The following is a 21,248-nucleotide window of genomic DNA, read 5'->3' as shown; positions in this document are numbered from 1 at the left end:
TGAAGGAAAATTTGCGTTATGCAATAATAAAGGTGTGTGCAAAATTTCATTACTTTATCTGAAATAGTTTCTGAGAAAATGTTACTTATTTATTGAAAATTGGGTATTGTGGATAACAAGTTGTAAAGTTTGAATATTCATGCCACATGATTATTTTTTTTTTACCTCTTATGGCCCACAAGAACAACAACAGGCACTGGTTATAGCACACGAAAGATAAATCAATTATTCTAAATCCAGAAGAAAAATCGTTTTAAAAAATCAAAAAAGCCGAGTAGGCATAACTAGTGCACAGAGAAGGGGCGTGGCACTCAACTAGCCATGGGTCTTTAAATTTTAAAACTCATTTAGACTAACATTTGGGCCGTAAAATTTTGTGGAGAGATTCCCAACACTATGTAATATTTTTAGAGTAGTTTTTAGAAAATATGATTTTTTTCTCAGTTTGGATCTACATCTCCCCTTAAACCATTCGAGGCTGTTGTGGTAGCCTTTGAGCCCTTCTCCTCATAAAGGAAAAAAATGCGCCCTTTAAGATAAGAGAGAACAAAACCATTAATTTCAGTACAGAAGGACGGGTGTAAAAGAAATCAGTCGTTCGAACTTAAACAACTTTACTAATATTAAGAAATGATAATGTAGAGTAGTGGCAAAAAAAAACCGGACCGACACTTGTAGCTGATTTCAGAGCCTTGTTCACTCCAGAGCACGATAGACTGGTAACTAAGACTTTCATGGTTCGAATCCTGCCTGGGAAGGAAACTTTTTTCTGTTCCTTATTCAAATTTATTCCCAATACTTTTCGATTGCTGGTAAAATTCATGTTCTGGGAATAATAAGCTAATTAAGTAGTAAAATATCGCTGCAAGCGAAAAGTCTTAGTTACCAACCTATTATTCTCTGGAGTGAACAAGGCTCTGAAATCAGCTACAAGGGTCGGTCCGGTTTTTTTGCCACTTCTGTACGTTTAAGCATTCGAGGCTGCTGTGGTAGCCTGTGCACCCCTTCTCCTTATAAAGGAAAAAAATACGACCTTCTACATAAATACAGAAGAAATTCAAGATGAGGTATAGAGCTACACATTCATTCAGTCCCTGAGTTGGAATCAAAACTATACCGATATGTGTTGAATTTCTTAACTATGTACACTTGAGCTTTGGAAGATGATTGTAGAGTGATTATATCCCATAGAAATGTGAACTTGACATTATACGAATTCAGTTACACAGAAGTTCAGTAAAGTAGCGTGGAAATGCAATTTTTCTGACTCGCTGCCACGGTACCTCCCTTTACAGTCATTAGCGTGACCCAGACGACTGAAACTGCCCATTATGACGGGGTCATAAGATAATGTGACGCCGGTCTGCATCAACGATTGCAAGAAAGAAGGGTGTGACTTGTTTAGGTTTGTGTTCCACCATCCATCCGTCTGTTGCCATGGTTACGAGACAGCGCTGCAGCCTCTCAAGTGCAGCAAGTCGTCTCGCCGGACACTTCATTATGCACAAACACACTCGTCTTCAAGTAATGGCTTTTACATCAGCATTGTAATATCGTGCAACGGTTGAGGCAGGGCTTTGGTGATTCGTGAAAGAAGCGATCGTAGGTTCGATTTTCGTCTAGGTTCTAGGTGACTGATGTCTTTCGGTTGTCAAGATGTCCTGTGTTTTCTTCATGTCCATTTTTTATAATAATAATCGGTGTTACGAAGGTGACACATAGCGTATTTTCTAAGTACACTCGTTTCGCAGTGATTAATTGAAGAGGTGGATTCCAAAACTAACTAAGTCAAAAAACTACTTTTTCAGGAGAGTAATAAAACTGAAATAATTATTTTGGAGCTGATTGTCTGAGTAATTTATGTTGTACCACATCCTTCATAACATAGATATGACACTACGAAATATTTGTGGCATTTACGTTTATATCTTACAATTTATAGGCGCGTGATTTTTCAAAATTGCACTAATACTTTTAATTCGAGAATATAATTATATCAAAACTTAATTACACGCACTTGCCAATATACTGGGTGAGTAAATTATCTCCAAATCGGAAATCTGAAAATTATATAATGGTGTGTACGCTGACGCACGCTGGTTACGGAAAATATACAGTATCGATTTTTCGACAACCCACAAATAATTTATACCAATTACGATTAAGTATAAGCAGTTAAAACGTCATTTACTGGCTCAAGTTAGGAAAGGAGATTTTGGGGAGTGCCTTTTTCCAACAGAATTCTGCGACAGCACATACAAGCGACTATCCTATGGTCGAACTTCACTAGTGTTAGATAATAGAATTATCAGTAGGAATGTATGGCCTCCTCGATCTCCTGACCTAACTAGTGACTTTTATCTCTGAAGCACTTAAAAAAGTAAAGTGTAATTCACATATCCTGAAAAAAAGAGCTGAAAAATAACATCCAGGAATCATCGTCTTCATTTGCCAAAAGGAGCTGTAGAGAGTGACGCGGATGCCAAAAAAATTTTAATAAGGCGGCTAACAGTTTTAGTATCTATTTTCTTAACTGGGGCGAATAAATCATGTTTTAACTGCTAATCTTTAATATTTCACATTAATGGTGTATAATAGTTCGTGGTTTGTCCAAACACAGATGCTGCACTGTCTCGTAACAAACTTGTGGGAGCGTGCTAGCCGATAGACAATGTTGGCGCTTTCCGGTCGGGAGATAATTTGCTCGCCCGGTAACACACTGAATTTCTAAAGTTTAAAATTAATCTAGCCTGTTGTGTTATTACTTTTAAACCATCAAGTAATGCCGGAAGAATCTAGTATTCAAAATTAGGTCGTAAATAAGCAACCCTATCAACGACACAATTAATGAGCTCGATTGATATAAAATTAAGCTGACTCTTATATATTGTACCTATTTCTAGAATTAGCAATATACTCGTATTTAATAAGATGTATTTTTTTTTAATTGTACGTAATTTTTAACGATTTTCTGGTCGTCTGTACGGACCATTGTGATAAACGTACAGTTTTACTATTTCAAAATTTTAAAACTAAAGGACTCGAAGTTAAATTTGCATCTTGCTAACTTATACCATTTTACGAAATACCAAGGTTAAAGTTCTTATGAGCTGCAGAGTCAGAGTCTGTGTCTCGTTTTTTTTTTTTAATTATGAACTATTGGTAAAAAAAAGGCTTTCTTTTGATCTCCCGCTTTTTATTACGCAGAAAGTATAACATATATCGGAGGAGATGGGCTGTTTCTATTGAGCCAATATAACAAGATCGAAAGTAACGAAAACAAAGGCTAAAAAAAAAGTGAACAAAATTATTGTTCCAGGTCACGAAATGTAACGTGTCAACGACTCTACTGGCAAAGGTGCAAGAGAAGATGCCATCTTTACTTTATAGCTCGAAATTACACAGTCCAGATACCCGAATATCCGGTTTTGCTAATCCGCCCTCTAGACTTAATTCTTTTTTCTTTGCGAATTCCTTATATAAGTCCGTTATAATAAAAATCTTCGTCACGATTTTAATTATTGTTGTTGTTTTGTACTGTGTGGGTGAGGATATGGCGGGTGGATTTTTTTATATACTCGGTCGAGGCCAAACTTTTTCTTGACCTTGGTGTGTAATATAGCATCATACGAGTTGCATAAAAATAACCAACCCAATCGAGATTTCGAATGAAAGGCGTGATTCTTATGGATGGCCGTAGTTGATCTCAAGAGTGGAATAAAGAATAAATTGTAGACTGGTGAACGTGTATGGATTTAATGCACAATAATTATTGTTTAGTTGCATGAATGAAACTGAGAGCAAGTTTCGTAATGATGAAATCAAATAATAATTACATAAAAGTCAGAGTTGAGCGAAGTAAAAATAGAATTATAACAATATTATCTGTAGTAATGTCACGAGAGGTCTGAGATCTGCCGATAAATCCACGAGCGAAGCGAGTGGATTTATCTGGGAAATCTCAGACCTCGAGTGACATTTATTAGGACTATTTCGTGAATAAAATAAAAATTTAAATAATATATCCCTAAAATTCAATCACAAAATATTAATAATTGTATATTAACGAATACTTAACCTATTCAGACATTGTGAAGTTGAAATACTCGTAGATGAATATCGATTATTGCAATAAAGAAATTCGATGTTATTATTCAGTAATGCCAATTGTGAAAAGCAAAATACAGGTTTAACAATGTTAATTATATGTACTGTACTTTTCTCTTATTATTATTATAACAAATACATTTTCATTATCTGCTGAAATCATAATTTAATTTAACAATAACAGTGAGGACAGCTATATACCAATGCTTATTATTCACAGCGAGACATGTTGCTACACAGTGAAGCCATCTCTGTATAGATAGGCCTAATTAAATCACGAATTTTATTACGCCATACGAAAGGCAGTTTGATCAAAGACATTATTACTATGCAAGGTCTTTGAGTTTGATATGCGATGATGTTACATAAATTTGAACATCTATTAATTGTTTAATTTCAATAGAAATGTTATAGGCTACAATTTTATAGGTTACATTAGGCCTACCTGTGGAAGCAGATCCAATGTCAGCCGTGCCTTGTTTCGACCGTTACTTGCAATGAGTGTTACACGAAAGCATTTTTTTTATAGCTCGACAAACGCATTCTCGCTGTAGTGTGTAACGGAACTAAAGCTGCATCTACACAGTTCAATTTTCCAATCGCGTATGCGTGCAATTTGGGAAGAATATTGAAAGAATCAAGTTTAAACCGTACGTTCAATTAAGATGCATAAAGATTTTGTGTCTACATGGTGCGCCGTTTTGAAAGTGGTCTTCACTGCGTAAATATATTAATTAATATTAAATATCCAACTTGCATTCATTGCTTTAAAGTTGAAAGAAAAGTTTAACCGTGTAGTTGCATCTTAATGTATTCATGATCATCAATTTACGGGCAAACAGTTGGCGACAACGACTAAACAAAAGAACGACCATGCGATAAATTGATAGCGATAAATCTAGCTGCAGAAATTATCGCAAAGTCTGACTGTGATTGGTTGGAATTCAAAATTTCATTACACTTCATTGGTCGAAAATGGAATGACGTCATATAAACGAAATAGTCACAAGAAGAAATAGGAAACTTTGATGAACATGATGTGTGGGTCCGATAAGCTCTTTTGCAAAATTGAATAGGTATGTCCGTCAAATTGCTTATCAAAATCACAATGCTATAATTAGCAAAATATTACAACATTTACAGTGTTTATGTTGTACTATTTTGCTAATTAGACCTATAGCACTGTGATTTTGATAAGCAATTTGACTATTTAGTTACTGTCCAGGATTAACTTATGAATGATCGTTTGCGTTTGTAAATGTAATAATCTGATTGGCTAAGTATTGTATACTTTTAGTAGAGCCATCGCTGTAGCTCAGTCGACAGACTCGCTGGGCTGCTGATCCGGAGCTGTGTTCGGGTTTGGGTTGGATCCCCTTTTGGTCTTTGGTTTCTTCCGAGATTTTCCACAGCCGTGGGACTGAAGCCGGATGGTCTATGGCGAGTCCTCGGCATCAACCCCTTTGATTTGATTACCTGGTTGGGTTTTTCCGAGGTTTTTCCCAACCAAAAGGCAAATGCCGGGTAATATTTTGGCGAATCCTCGGACCTCACCTCATCTCACTACATCTCGCAATAATATTGTAAAAGATTGCACAAAATTGTAAAAATTGTAGAAAATTACTAAATTGTAAAACTATAAAAATTTGTAAAAATTGTAATTGTAATTATTGTAAAATTTTGACTTGTTCCACATCTTAAAGCTTCATTGCTCATGTAAGATCTATGGAATAAAATGAATGAATGAATGAATGACAGCGTAAAACTGAGTAACATCCATCTCTGGAAACTCTAATACATTTTTTTTTTCATTCAGTGTTCTCCCTAAGGGCAGGTTTTTCACTGCAAACCCAGCATTCTTTAGTCTTTCCTACTCTAATACAATTACATTTTTTTCAGATCATTCACAATACAAAATCTGTTTCATATAAGTTGCATGAATTCATTATCAATAACGTCTTTTTGAAAGTATTCATTGGCTTCATTATAATTATTTATGATTTAACAAGGTGTAGGGAGAGAGGTCGTAGATAATTGTAGTGTTTTTGCTTGAGCACTGCGTATTCGGCATTAGTCTTTCTTGTTAGGGTACATTATTATTAGTTTAGGAAATGTCTTTCTCTCCGTGTTTTCTTTTCCTATGAAGTCTCTGCTCACAAGCAAACATTCTGATGGGGGCAGATAAATAAGTTAAAATATTTTTCTTCCACCATGTTAATAATGTCAAAAGAAGTGCTTATACAAATTTTGGCCACTCGACCGCAATTACGAAGGCCGTAAAAAAATAAGTTCTGTTAGCAAAAAGAAAACACAATTTCATTGGAAAACTTTACTGAAACAGACAGATCAATTATTGAGCTATTTTTCAACATATTTCCCAACGGAATTGAAACATTTGTCATATCATTGGATCAACAGAGAGATGCAGACGGCTGTCAAACGCCGGCTCCGATCCCAAGCGGTTGACTTCTACGACACAAGGATACAAAAATTGTTTCCATCAGATCCAGTGATGTTGATAAATAGCGCAACAATTTCTGTATCTGTCAATAAATCTTTCCATGCAATTATGCTTTTCTTCTGTAAACGGCCCCAGGGAAAATCACTTTCTGGAAGGTCTCGGAATTGCGATCGAGTGGCCAAAATTTGTATAAGCACTTCTTTTGACATTATTAACATGGTGGAAGAAAAAAAAATAACTTTTTTATCTGTCTCCATCAGAATGTTTACTTGTCAGCTGCTTCCTGTAAACATATTTATCTGTGCTTGCAGTTTTTAAGGTTATTACGTCATGGTGTCAGCAACCGTAAGATTTGGGTCAAAACGGATTTCATTTTTACAAATGTCGCATTATTAACGTATTTACTCGCAATAAGTTTGGTTCAATCTTTACAGATTCTGTGACAGACATGCAGGCGACTATTCTGTGGGCGAAGTTGTGTTAGATGGTGGAACTACCAGTAGAAATGTGTGGCCTCCTTGATCTCCCGACCTATCCCTCAAGTAATGTTTATCTCTGAGAATCTTTAAAAGATAAAGCTTATAAAAATAATCTTCATATCCTGATACAACTGAAAAATTTTTATTGTTTAAACAATGTAGAATTTTATTTTTGGTATAAAATAAACATCATTTTTGGATACATATTACATGTTCCTGTAAATACGCTGTAGATATTTAGTTATTAGCATCCAAAAACGACAAAATTATGCGCAAAGCTGTCCGTTTTATCCTACTGACTCTCGAATAATAACGTTAAAACTTGCTTCGTGTTACTATACACAGAGGATACTACAGACGTTGCCTGTTAACACTAGGCACATATTTTATAAAAGTAAGATAGAGTTATATGAGAGGAATTGATAAGCTTCAAGCCCAGTCGAGTAAACTGATGGAATTTCAAATCAAGATTTCAGGTATAACTCAAATCAACTTTACAGGGAGTTATACCTGAAATCTTGATTTGCATAATACACGTCACTGTTCGTTAACAAAAAACCACAATTTAAGTCACACGGAGTTAGTGTGCACTCGAAGTTGGTTGCTTGACGTTGTCAGCCCACTTTGAGGTCTGTGGATATAGAGGGAAAAATTGGATCGGTGTCGGGTAGAGTTCCCGGGTAGCTCAGTTGGTAGAGCGTTGGTATGATAGAATTTCATCAGGAATAATCTTTGGGGTATTTCACCGTGACCTGTAACTTAATATTTCCAATTCTGCCTTCAGAATGGGTGTGTTAAAAGGATTTGCAAATAGAGAGAAATAATTTGAATTTGTTTAAAATCACAAAACCGTCTTACTCTAAATTCTGAAAGTAATGTTTCCAGAATCCTGCAGTATTTATCCATTCTTGAATCAGAAACATTTTAAAGTGACTTCAGACAAGAAAAATGATGAAACTCATTTTCTTTCAATTTCACTTTCCAAACGTTTATCATCATGGAAAAAGATTTCACCGCGTTATACATGTCAACTATGTTCTGATCACGCCCTTGAAGCTGGCAGTTTAGTTTCTGCAGCTGTTCAGAAATATATGTTATGAACGCCAAATCACCATTCAGATAGTACTGGATAACAGAATGAGCCACTGCTGACAGTACAGACAACGCTAGACGAAGGGGTGGAGCGGGAAGAGGGGTGTTGTCACTTGGAACTTACGTCAGAGTTCAGGCGCTGTTTCACGAAATGCAATTTTCCGGTGCCTGGTGTATTTCAAACTGTCATGTGCAGCATGAATTTTGCTTTTGAATCTGATATCTAATCACTACTGTTATAATTATATTTATGTAAATGAAACCAATTTAATTTACGTATTGTCAGTATCATAAAACTCCCTTTCAATTATATTAAAGTCTAATTATACACCGACTATAATTTAACTATTTGTCACTTTTAATAATATCTTCATGTTTTTCTCGCTTACAGGGCTACTTTCTAACAAAATAACTTCCGGGATACATTCTTACCGCTTTTTCCCCCCCTCCGAATCCTTCAACGGTTTTTTTTTGCCACAGTTACAAGATCAATCGTACTTAAGATTGAACAGCGTTGTTCCGGGTAGGAAAGATTTAGAAACGATTCTTCGTTTTATTTAGGCTGTGACATATCTTTTCTTGTATCTAATGTTTTCAGTTTATTATTGCTACATAAGTTCTGGCATCGCGCCGACCACATGTAACGTATATCCCACCACATGTGTAATAATGTGTAAGGTTGAACTTACATAAAAAGTAACAAACTGAACTTTAACAAGGATAAAAAAAAGTCCCTAAATTGGACTACGTACAGTATATTGGTATGGACCGCATTGTTTTGGTAATAGCAATACGCACGAAATTTTCGACTATGACTTGCTTTGTTGCATTTGTATTTGAAGAGTTCGCGGGAAAAACGATGAATGTCACATTTCTGTTAAGGATTAGATAGTGATCTAATTGAGTCTATAACTGCAAGATGTAGTGCTGTTTCTATACAAAATAAACGAAAGGATTACTGTATTCGTGTTGATAATTCTCCTTTTTACCATTTTTCATAAGAACAACATTAAATTTCGTAGTGATCCATGAATTAGATAATTACATCAACCTTAACAAAACTGTGACATTCATCATTTTTCCCGCGAACTCTTCATTTGTATTTATTTTGCTAATAATTGTAACATAAAATATAATATAAAAGATAAAACTTTAGCTCACCCCTGAAAGACCATTGTCTTTAAGTGGAGCCATTGTGCCATGATGACTTTATGGTAAGATCTTGCATAATATCGTTCTAGGTGCATAAACTTAGCTGGATAGGCGTAATGGAAATACGTGATGGTGATGGTAGTGGTAATTATGATGATGGTGATGGTGGCAATGACGATATATTTATTAGTATCCTGCAATGTTCGAACATGAGAGAAATAACCAAGACATTACAAACTTCGTTTTATTTCATATCAAAAACTAATCGCAAGATCTATGCTAAAATCCTTATGCGGTTAAAACATGAAGGGGTGAGAGTGCAGAACAGCGAATATTTTTATAACAAGGTGTAACAAACACGACAGGTCTCCTTCTGCAGAGTGAACATCGGCGAATATCGAACTTCGCCATACTCGACAAATTTGAACCGAACATATCGCCTGTAATGCACGACGCTAATATTTATAGCCATTAGTTTTGCGTTTCAGTCCTTCTAATCTATAAAGAATTCATATTGTACGCCTAGTCCGTCTCTGTGAATAGCGTACGTGTTTTCCATTCAAGCGGTTCGTTTGTCTATTCCTGGTGTGAATAATGGAAGGGATTTATCTTCCGTCCACGGAACTGAGTGTTTGTCCTTGTCATGTGCTGACCTCTGTTGTCTCAGCGTTGGTCCTGCTAACCATACGACCAGGGAGACTTTCATTGTATGCCTATCTAATGTTGGTCAAAATATAATATAATCCTCCTTTACACCGCAATGAATTTTAAATCGGTATGAATATGAAGAGATAAAAACCTACCTTGAGCTGCGAAGTGATCATGGACTATCACAGGCTTGCAGAACTGGGCGAAAATTGTGTCGTTACGTCACTCATCGGAATACGTCACTCAGCCCTTCCTTCCATCCCCACGTCATTGACTTGGTAGGGGAGGGGATTTGTATTCAGTGTCTGTCTTCTGTGATTGCGTACGGGCCACAGATACGTCATTCAACGCCGGTGGATTGTGGACGGGGAACCAACGCTTTACCCCTGATTTCCACCCTTCTCTCGCCAGTTCTGTATCCCTGGACTAGCAGAACACCTCGATTAAATATTAATTATGACCAGTACCCTATGATTCTTCCGAACCCACAATACCATAGCTGTTAAGCATTCATTCTCTAAATTTACTGGGTTTTCGTTGAAATTGTCTCACAAGAAATTCTTCAGTGATACTGTGACTTTGTATTAATGTAGTGTGGTTGTATTGTTGCAGGTGGACCGGGATTTGCTAATCTGGAAGCACTCGTTGCCAGATGGGCAAGTGGCGAGCCCGCTATTCTCGAGCACCGGATGACAACTCTCTGTGTCCAGAAGACATGGGTTCACTCTCCGTGGACGCTTCAACAACGCTCATCAGCGATAACGTCAAGGGCACTATAATCGACTCCGACGACAGGTTAAAAGGCAACGGTACCTTCTGGGATGTCGCAGCTCAACTTCAGAGACGAGACATCATCCAAGACAAGGCGGAAGACCCGGTGAAGGAGACGGCGGCAATGCTTGACAACGACACCAACAAGAGCAACAACAACGGCGCCGGCGTCGTGGTGAGCAACAAGAACGGTAAAGTTCCGATGCACAACGGCAGTGTCAAAGTGAACGGACATCCTGTTGGTGAGGCAGGTGCGATGATCTTGAACAAAGTGCGGTGTTCCTCAGGTACTGAAGACGACGACGAGGAGGATGGTAGAGACTTAGACGGTGGTAGGGCCGAGGATATGGAATGCGGGTTAGGACCTTGCGCACCAAAGTGGATGCAAATATTCGCTTCCAAACAGGCCTTCCTAGTGACGTTTTGTATTACATGGGTTCTCCAAGGAATGTACTATACGTATTTCGTAAGCGTGATCACTACGATAGAGAAACTTTTCCAAATCCAATCCAAAACGACGGGTATAATCATGAGTGCTACAGAAATCGGACAGATCGGTTCGTCCCTGTTGTTGACGTATTACGGAGGTCAAGGCCATAGACCAAAGTGGATCGCTTGGGGTATGGTTCTGTTCGCGGTGTCGTCCTTCACATGTTCCTTGCCTCATTTCCTGTTCGGGAAACAGCTGATCCACACCAACGACATATTGTTCGGAGGCCTGACTTCGACAGTGGGGAGTCCGTATGGGGATAACACCTCAGAGCCCATTCTGCCCAATATATGCAGGTCGTCTCATCCCGATCAGGGACCCTCTGTCATCCACAATGGCATGAACATGACTGGATCCACCATCGTTCCACCGGCAGTGTGCAAAGATGACTTCCTGGCCGAGAGGAGGACTAAGTCCAAACACACCACCATTGTGCTGGCCATCTTCTTCATCAGTCTACTTGGCGTCGGCATGGGACAGACTGCGGTATACACTTTGGGGATTCCGTACATTGACGACAACGTGGCCAGTAGAGAGTCTCCGCTCTACTTCGGTGAGTTTAATTTCCAATATTATGAAAACACCAACGATTTTGTACGTCTGAGAAAATACTACTCCGAACGCAATGAAAGAATCGATTTCTTACGTTTCTAGCGAAGCACGTGGACGGTACATGGCCATAGCGCAGTGTTGTAGCTAGCAGTATGGCCTTTCCCCTCACGCAAGCTGGCAAAGATTATGTGTTCATTACTGATAAACGCGGAAGTGTTTATAAAACGACGTTAAGCTTTGGATCTACATGGCAACTCAGCCCTGACTTGCCTTGTGGCGCCGAAGAGGTGACTGAGTCATTTGTATTGCCTGAACCAAGCAGGTAGCGGATAAAAGGAAGTTCAAAAATGGACATTACGGAATTATCATAAGTCGGTTCTTCCATTAGAACCTTGCAACGCTAAACATAGCTCACAAATTGGTGTTTCTTATTCAGCGCAACTTCCAGAAAATATCTTGAGCAGCTTTCTCATTCGTCTTGTACTTGGCTGATAATTTAGCATCTGGTTTGTAAATCTGTGTTGTCCATTCTAGGTGCAAGGTTCCTGGGCAGGATTTCTAGCTGCGCTGTGGCCCTGAAGTCAACTCAGTTTCTAACAGAAATATTAATACCTGGGGTATTTCCTTTAGACTGACATCCTTAGCAATTTTAAAGGCATGTTGGGTCCGATAAGTATAGTATCAATCAAATGGTGTAGGTTTTTTATAGTCAAATTACTTATCAATAGTACACACGTTGAACCTTTATGTTATTACATGAAGTGGTATTTAAAAGCTTTGACAAACGTTTTCACTATAACCATGGCATCTTCAGGTCACATTAAAAGAGAACATAGTAACACATAATGAACACTTAAAATATTCAGGTTAACACAATCGTTAAAAAGTTAAAAACTGATCTGGTAGGCAATCTGAGCATATGCAACTAAAATTACATGTAGCATGAAGTTAACACATGTAATTTTAATGTAAAAGTTTTTAACTTTTTAACGATTGTGTTAACCTGAATTTTTTAAGTGTCCATTATGTGCTACTATGTTCTCTTTTAATGTGACCTGAAGATGCAATGGTTATGGTGAAAACGTTTGTCAAAGCTTTTAAATACCACTTCATGTAATAACATAAAGGTTCAACGTGTGTACTATTGATAAGTAATTTGACTGTAAAAAACCTACACTATTTGATTGACATCCTTAGGCCTACTGTTGCTAATGCCGGTAGCCTGAAGAAGTGGGAGTCTTTACCTCCTCTGCTTTATAGATCCATACGGCCTGTAATAGGGATAACTTTATTTTTCGCTGTAAGGTAGGTTAGGGATTCTTCACAAATTTTCAATAATAGTACAGATCTTCTATTATATCTCTGTTGGTATTAGACTGACATCCTTACTGTTACTAATGCCGGTAGCCTGAAGAAGTGGGAGTCTTAACCTCCTCTACTTTGTAGCTCCATACGGCCTGTAGATCTAATAGGGATAACTTTATTACCAACGCAACACATTCAGAATGACAAAAAAATTTACATTCGTCTCTTTTCCTTTTTTCTTTTTCTGCGTTATCATCATCATCATCATCATCATCATCATCATCACCATTCGCTGTAAGGTAGACTAGGGGTTCTTCGCTAGCTTTCAATAATTGTACAGTTCTTTTATTACATCTCTGTTGGTGAGTGACCGGTAAATTTCAAGTAGCTTATCGTGATCGTGGACACAAAATTCATAGTTGAACTCTCACAAGTTATATCAATCTATCTCTACTGTAATGTAAGGTGTGACTTCGCTAGCGACAAATAGAATGGTGTTCAGATACTATTGTCTGTTCGAGTGCTTACGTCATATCCCGGTTTCCCCCACCACCCGTTTCTGCTGGACCGTCTGTAAAAACTATTGGCTGTGCTGTTAACCTCTTCCTTGAAAATATTTGCTGTACGAAATTGGAAGTTACATAATATTAATACAACTGTTTAAAGTAATTTAAAGAAAAGGGTACCATTACATAAGTAACACTGTCATATGATTTCCCTGTTTCGACGACCTTGCGACATAATCACTCGGACGGACAGTAGTAGAGCGAAATATTTCACGCTATATTTCAAATCAATAATTCTTCTCTTTCATGATTTGTATTTGCAACTAGGTTATTTTTTATTTTCAAGGAGCTCGATCTGAAGTTGTAGAAGGGTCTCATAAAGTTCATCGCACAGGTATCTGCATTTTAATAGCGTACAAATATCTACTTTTGTAAAAAAAATAATAAGCACTAGTACAACGGTAAAGAGAACTCTAAACATAAACAACTCTTATGTACTATCCTTCGTTCTCCCTTAGTACTTATGATGGTACCTACCATGTGTGTTTCCCATCCCTTTATGAAAAATCATATTCTTATGCTAAATAGCCTGTACCTTTAGCACCTGGAAGTTGTTACAGCTGCAAATGGAGTCCTGAAGTCGATTCTGTAAAACAGCGGTCATCAGCACAGAGCACCCTGAGGCTAGCATCTCTTAAACCTATATTAAATTAATTCTCATCATTTTACTAGCTATCTCAACTTAATTGTAATTGATTGAATTAAATTAGCTCATAAATTAAGTTATTACTTTATCTTATAGGTTTATCTAAATTTAAATAAACATGCACTAGTCGTTAAAACTTAACTGAAGAATATTGCTTTAGAATATTTTAAATGTAGTGTAAATATTCGTAATTTAAATATGTATTGTATTGATTAGGTGAGTGGAAGAGAAGACCTTGTGGTCTTAACTCTGCCAGCGAAAATAAAATATTCTATTATTATTATTATTATTATTATTATTATTATTATTATTATTCTATTACCCGCGGAGAAGACACTGAACTATGGTGCATTCGTAGCTGCTGGCGGGTATGCTCTCTACCTCTTCTTGCTGCACGACGGGGCACAACACGTTGCTCCGCTTACCCTTTACTTATTTCAGCTAGCGCTGACAACCACTGCTGTAAAATATTTTCAGGTAAAGCTCCCTCTGAAGCAGAGTTGAATAATTTCAAGGGAAAAATTGTTCCGAGGCCGGGTATCGATCTCGGGATCTCTGGTTGAACGTTCCGGAGCTCTACTAACTAAGCTATCCAGGAACTCCACCCGGCACCATGTCAATTTTTCCTCTTATATCCACACAACTCGAGTGGGCTGACGAGACGCCAGAGACCCACATCGAGTGCACACAAACTCTGTGTGACTTGAAATTGTGGTTTTCTGTTAACGTACCTACAGTAACGTATATATTATGCAATATTATTAGTTTTCAGGACTGTCCAGCATTTGTACCGTCGCTAACAGAAGTGCAACGTAGTATTATTATTAGTATTTATTTATTTAACCTGGTAGAGATAAGGCCGTCAGGCCTTCTCTGCCCCTCTACCAGGGGATTACAACTATAATATGAACAATAAAATTACAATTAACATTAAATTTACAATTACAATTACAATAAAAATCGAAGTACGACAAGATTACCTGATTAATGAAAGCTGGGATGATAACGTGCATGGCATGTTGCAACTGTGTTATTTTTGTTCACAAGAGTCATGGTTTAAGCGTACAGTAGAGGCAACTTAATATGTAGGCCTAACATCATCATCATCATCATCGTCGTCGTCATGATGATGATGATGATGATGAGGAGGAGGAGGAGGAGGAGGAGAAAGTTGATGGCGAGATGTGTCCAAATTTCTTTTAAAGACTCTGGTATCATCCTCGTCCGTACAGTGGGTCGCTGTTCTACGTTGTCAATTAAAAATCCGATTAGGATAAAAATCATCATTCATTCATTCATTCATTAATTTATTTCATTCCATAGATCTTACATGAGCAATGAAGCTTTAAGATGTGGAACAAGTCAAAATTTTACAATATTACAATTACAATTTTTACAAATTTTTATAGTTTTACAATTTAGTAATTTTTTGCAATTTTTACAATTTTGTGCAATTTTTTACAATATTTTGGCGAGATGTAGTGAGATGAAGTGAGGTCCGAGGATTCGCCAAAATATTACCCGGCATGACCGGCGATGAAGGAAAGTAAAGTAGGGAATCCTATCTCTTAGATTTTCGGCGCGTAAAAGAAACTTCTGACCCACTAAGTTCCTTATTTAGTAAACAAATATCGCTGAATATTAACACCGTATATCGATTCTGAATGTCTCGAGAGACCTTTGGCGGACGAAGTCAGGAAGAAACTAGGAAATGTGAAGGCTCGCCAGTAAAGGGTTATAGGACAGTTCCGAGTATCGATTTGAACTTACATTTAAATTATTATATTGCATTCTTATTATAAGGTACGTGAAAACTTATCTACTGAAAATCGTACCTTTATACAACTTCATCTGGACCTACAGTAAATTATTATATAGCCTACAGTATTTTTCCGTATTGTTTTTTTTTTTTTTTTTTAATATTTCATGGATAGTTCTTTTTTACCTCCTTTTTAATTTCTATGTCCTGATTTAAAAAAAAATCGCATTCTAATTCAAGAGGTAGATTCCAAACATGACAAAAACTGATAAAACAAATTTGACGTTTTAATACCGGCATGTTTTTTTTTTTTCAAACGGATGTAAGTCAAGACTTACTGTAGGAGAGTGTTAAATAAACTTACAAAGTTATACGTATATGGGCTTGACAAAGATAAAAAACACGACTTAGGACACTTCGGAATCCACCTCTTCAATTACGATTTTATTTCCTCATTTTTTTCTGTTTTGGTTAATATTTGGTAGGTATTCGTAATTGAAAGGTGAATTTCAAGGTGTCCTAAGTCCATTTTTTTAGATTTTAACTTGCTTTATTCACGTTTTAATTTATCCATTTCAAGTCTATATGTAACCACAGTCTAGTATATACAGTCACGAAGCTCAATAGGTAGTAAATATGCATCCATAGATAGTTGCTAACCACTAGGACCGTTACTATCGTCTCATTACTGACAATGGGAAATAATATCGGCACAGTCTATTGTTTCTAGTACCCTCAACAAGTCGAGCTTCGTGACTGTATAACTGTGTAAGTTTATTTAACAAACTCTCCTAAGTCTTGACTTAATGTCTGCATATGTTTTTTCAAACGAATCTAAGGGCGTCAAATTTATTTGATCAGTTTTTGTCATTTTTCTCATAACTTGTCATTTGGACTTAGGCCAGTTTGCAATCCACCTCTTCAGTTCCCTTTCTTCGAAGCCCAACAACGGCAGTCTGACCGTGACTCCATTGGCGCTATCTTTGGGATGGAGTGTCGACACGTGTCCGAAGCGAACGCGCCTAAAGTGCGAGAGTGATAAAATTGACGCGGAAGAACTGTACGCACGCCATGCCACAAGGCCGGAGCAGGGACCTGCCCATGTCAACACTGCGCGCACGCTCTGTACGTTGAACCGCGTGGTGAATGAACCCAGGACATTCCGTTCATGCAAGGAAACCACTCAAGTGGAGATGTTAGAGCGTACTGCAACCTGCCATTTGAACTAGCCACACAGTCTTGAGGGTTAGATAATACTGTATATCTGAGGACGCCTATCATGGGGTTCTCTTGTTTCCTCAATACCGCCCAGAATGTGCCAACGCAACACATTCAGAATGGCAAAAAAAATTTGCATTCATCTTTTTTCCATTTTCTTTTTCTACGTTATCATCATCATAATAATCATCATCATCAACATTCTACATTCCACCAATTTGCTCTTTTTTCTTAAAATAATAACCATAATAATAATAATAATAATAATAATAATAATAATAATAATAGTGGTGGTAGTAGTAGTAGTAGTAGTAGTTTTGGTACTACTAGTAGTAGTAGTAGTAGTCGTAATAATAATAATAATAATAATAATAATAATAATAATAATAATAATGACACCAATTATAACATGTTATCTCATTCTCTTCTTTGCCTTTTTTACTAAATCATGCATTTTTAAGTCTTTTTCTAAATCTTTTTCTTCTTGCCAGGTTTTTATTTTTTTTTTCTAGCGGTCTATGCGCACGCTCTCGCGCGCGTGTGTGTGTGTGTATGTAGGTATGTAAGTAGCCTCTGTATTTATGTACGTATGTAGGCCTACGTATATACTATGTATGTATGTATGTATGTATGTATGTATGTATGTACGCTACCGGTCAAAAGTTTTCGATCAGCTATGAAAACAAATATATACTTTATTTCAATATACAAACACATTGGAAAAACTAAATAGACCAACAAAATAAATATTTTCTCTCTCTAGCATTATGATATGGTAGAATATTCAAAACCAAATCCCTGTTTTAACCACAAATCCATAATTGTGATAGGTGATCGAAAACTTTTGACCGGTAGTGAATGTGTGTATGTATGTATGTATGTATGTATGTATGTATATATGTATGTATGTATGTACACCGGTATGTATTTTCCTGTATGTACTTTTATCCTGGTTGAGTGGAAGAGAAGGCCTGATGGCATTAACTCTGCCAAGGAAAATAAAATTATTATAATAATAATTATTTTTATTATCTTTATTATTATTATCATTATTATTATTATCATTATTATTATTATTATTATTATTATTATTATTATTATTATTATTATGTATGAGGCTCTTCTATCTACCCGTTCGTTTGCCTATGTAATCCATTCTGTTAAAGGTTTTCTACCCCTATTAATGTCTACATCCATCTAAAACACAGTAGGACTCCCGTGACGTGTGGTCGGTACATTTCATGTGTTCACTAAAGGCAACAAAAAACTTTCGACGACAGTGCACAAAATAATATCCGCGGTCTAGGCGAAATTCGAACTGACGATGGTCACAAGGACAAAACCGTGCCTTAGCCTTTGGTGTACCGCGGGCGGCCAGCTCTTTATGCTTAACTTCAATGTAACTAAACTTAAAGCGCGTTAAAACATGAGTGTGCAGCAGACTTGTGCTTTTCTAGTCTCTAACCCCAACCACGGAACTTTGTCATGTCTTTACACAATTAAGAGTGGTAGAGCGCTTACAAAGGACAAGGCGTAAAATCTCAAATGAAGTTTGGACAAGACCTCTTCACAGCTTCTCCTGTTGAAAGGTGTGGAGGCGGCGCGGCGGACGGGTAAGAAGTCACGCTGGATGTGGTTTGGAGTTCGAACTTGTGCTGCAACACCCACATCTGCAATTTATTATTAAAGCGGAGCGCGGTCGGCCATGCGTAACAGAATTTGCATACTTGCGACGCAGCAGGGATGAATTACGCGAGCTAATGAGAGACCTTAACTTCTGTTCTCAAGAGCAGGGTCGTGAGATGTTCCCAAATAGAGCTAAATAAACACAATTGCATTCAGGAAGGAGGCACAATGTTTTGTTTTCGACTATGTACTATTTCCACTAGATCATTCACTCATTTAGTCTTCTGCCCAAGGGCAGGTTTTTCACTGCAGACCCAACTCTCTAGTCTTTTCTATTTCCTGCCTTCCGCTTTGGTTCCTCATGTGATCACTATTATCTTACGGTCTTACTAATAAAAACTCTATATACAGACGATTAACTATCTTATACTTATACAATGAGTAGCTCGTTTATACTTCGTGTGTAAATTCCTTACTAATAATCACTACATACGTCGTGTATAACAGTACAACTGTTACACAGCTACGTCATAGTTTCGTCATTACTTCGTTACGAAAGATAATACAATATCTGAGGTTCTCTATTGCATCCGGTAGAGCGCTCTAGTGTGGCGTGTTTAGTATCGATAGTACAACTGGCTCTAATCGATTACCATACTATATTTTGAGCAAAGGGTACAAGCTACAGTAATATTATTCTAATTATTCTGTGCTCTTTGGTTTGTTCTTCTTTGATTACTAGGCAACCATCATCATAAAATGACAGTAGATACGAACAGCTGTTAGAGGGGCGGCCATTTTTTCTCTATATACAACGCTTAAACAAGGGGTTTCGTGTATATAACTACTGCAAAGCAATTCCCATTGCATAGTTACAGGCTGTTTATACGTCCATCGCTTCTGCATGGTTTATTAGTAAAGTTTTCTGTCTCAACTCTGCATAAGTCTAGTATAAAAACTATACGCGGTTTATTAGTAAGACTGTTAAGGTATATGTACACCCACAAAACGCAAAAAATGATGAAAAATTAGAATTTTCAAAATATAACTATTTTAATAGAGAATTTTCTCCCCTTTAATTTGATATAAGAATTTTCGATTTATGCCTTATGATTTTTCAGATAAGTTCCATTTTCCAAAATTCTGCGTCATCAGCCACGGTCACTTCTACGAAGATCACTCCAAAAGTAATGCACAACATTTTTTTAAATTTATTTTTTATTCTAAACCTTTGCAATTTATGGAGGTCATAGATACCTCCTTCCCCCTTGTATTCAAATTTAATTTAAGTCGTTCCCATGACTGGCGCCAGAGAGTAGCTCAGACGTGTTGGTCCAGACTTTCATCGTGCAGGTATACCGGCCCTCATTCCAAGGTGGCGTAAGGCAGTTGAAAGGTGTGGGGAGTATGTGGAAAAGCGACGTATTGTTCCTGAAGGATGTATCTACATTCTATGAAAATAGCAAAGCTGTAGGCTAAAAATGTAATTTTTAAATAAATATTGTGGATTACTTTTGGAGTGATCCTCGTAGCAGTCAATCCCCTCGTCCAGCATTGCTTGTAAAATAAACTTCTTTCTAGTCCCAAAATAGATGCATAGATATCAAGGCATGATCATTATATTGAAAACACGTTTTTACATAATGAAGTAATTTATAATCTTTTACTGTTAGACACAAAACTGTAAATTTGTATGTCAGTGATGTTGTACGTCATTTTAATAAGAGTCCAAAAGTAGAAATTAAAATTCTGAGGAGGATGAGCATAAACCCTGGGACAAACACCATCGCAGGATTTGTTGGATCAATGGAAAATAAGGACAAAAATGCCAAAAAAACATTCAACACCTGAAGTTAAAACAAGGAGGAGGTATATGAGAGGCAGAAAGAAGCTGAAACAGGACCGACATGAAGCTGCTTAAGGGGTGACATATGATGATGCAGTCTTCTAGGCTCTGAAAGTTTGTGGTTCATTTCCTGTAAATAGTAATTTTAGAATATTTAATTCTTTTAAACATGATATCTCAGTCAAATGTGGTGATACCAAGAAGATATTGGTGTCATTTTGAAGCTTGAAATGTCCCCCAGTGCCTGACAATGAGTAAAATAACATTAATGTAGTTAATAATTATCTATGGATTTTTACGTGATATATGCAACATAAAATATTAGTATAAGTTACATATATGGTAATATTTAATTAATGTAAATGAAAATAAAAAATAGCTCTATGTCAGGCACTAAAGAATAGTTTTAGCTATAAAACAGTGAAAAAAAATATATATGGCTCTATCTTAAAAACTGCATGAGCTATCATGTTTCAAGTTGTATGTAAAAATTATAAACAAAATAATTTTTGTATAATTCTGGTATCATT

At 36.9% G+C, this 21,248-nt stretch overlaps 1 protein-coding gene across 3 annotated transcripts in view; it reads left to right on the top strand.

Moving 5' to 3' along the window:
* The window catches only part of Oatp74D (Organic anion transporting polypeptide 74D), a 905,484-nt gene that overhangs the window by 682,588 nt on the left and 201,648 nt on the right, over positions 1-21,248 (top strand). For all 3 annotated transcript variants that reach the window (XM_069818960.1, XM_069818962.1, XM_069818961.1), the window contains one exon: positions 10,552-11,753. In XM_069818960.1, coding sequence (XP_069675061.1) covers positions 10,592-11,753 — 1,162 coding nt within the window. In that variant the 5' untranslated portion in view covers positions 10,552-10,591. The remainder of the gene's footprint in view (positions 1-10,551; positions 11,754-21,248) is intronic.

The sequence above is a fragment of the Periplaneta americana genome, chromosome 2 (assembly GCF_040183065.1).
Source record: "Periplaneta americana isolate PAMFEO1 chromosome 2, P.americana_PAMFEO1_priV1, whole genome shotgun sequence".
Taxonomy (NCBI): domain Eukaryota; kingdom Metazoa; phylum Arthropoda; class Insecta; order Blattodea; family Blattidae; genus Periplaneta; species Periplaneta americana.
This window is presented reverse-complemented; position numbering and strand designations above follow the sequence as displayed.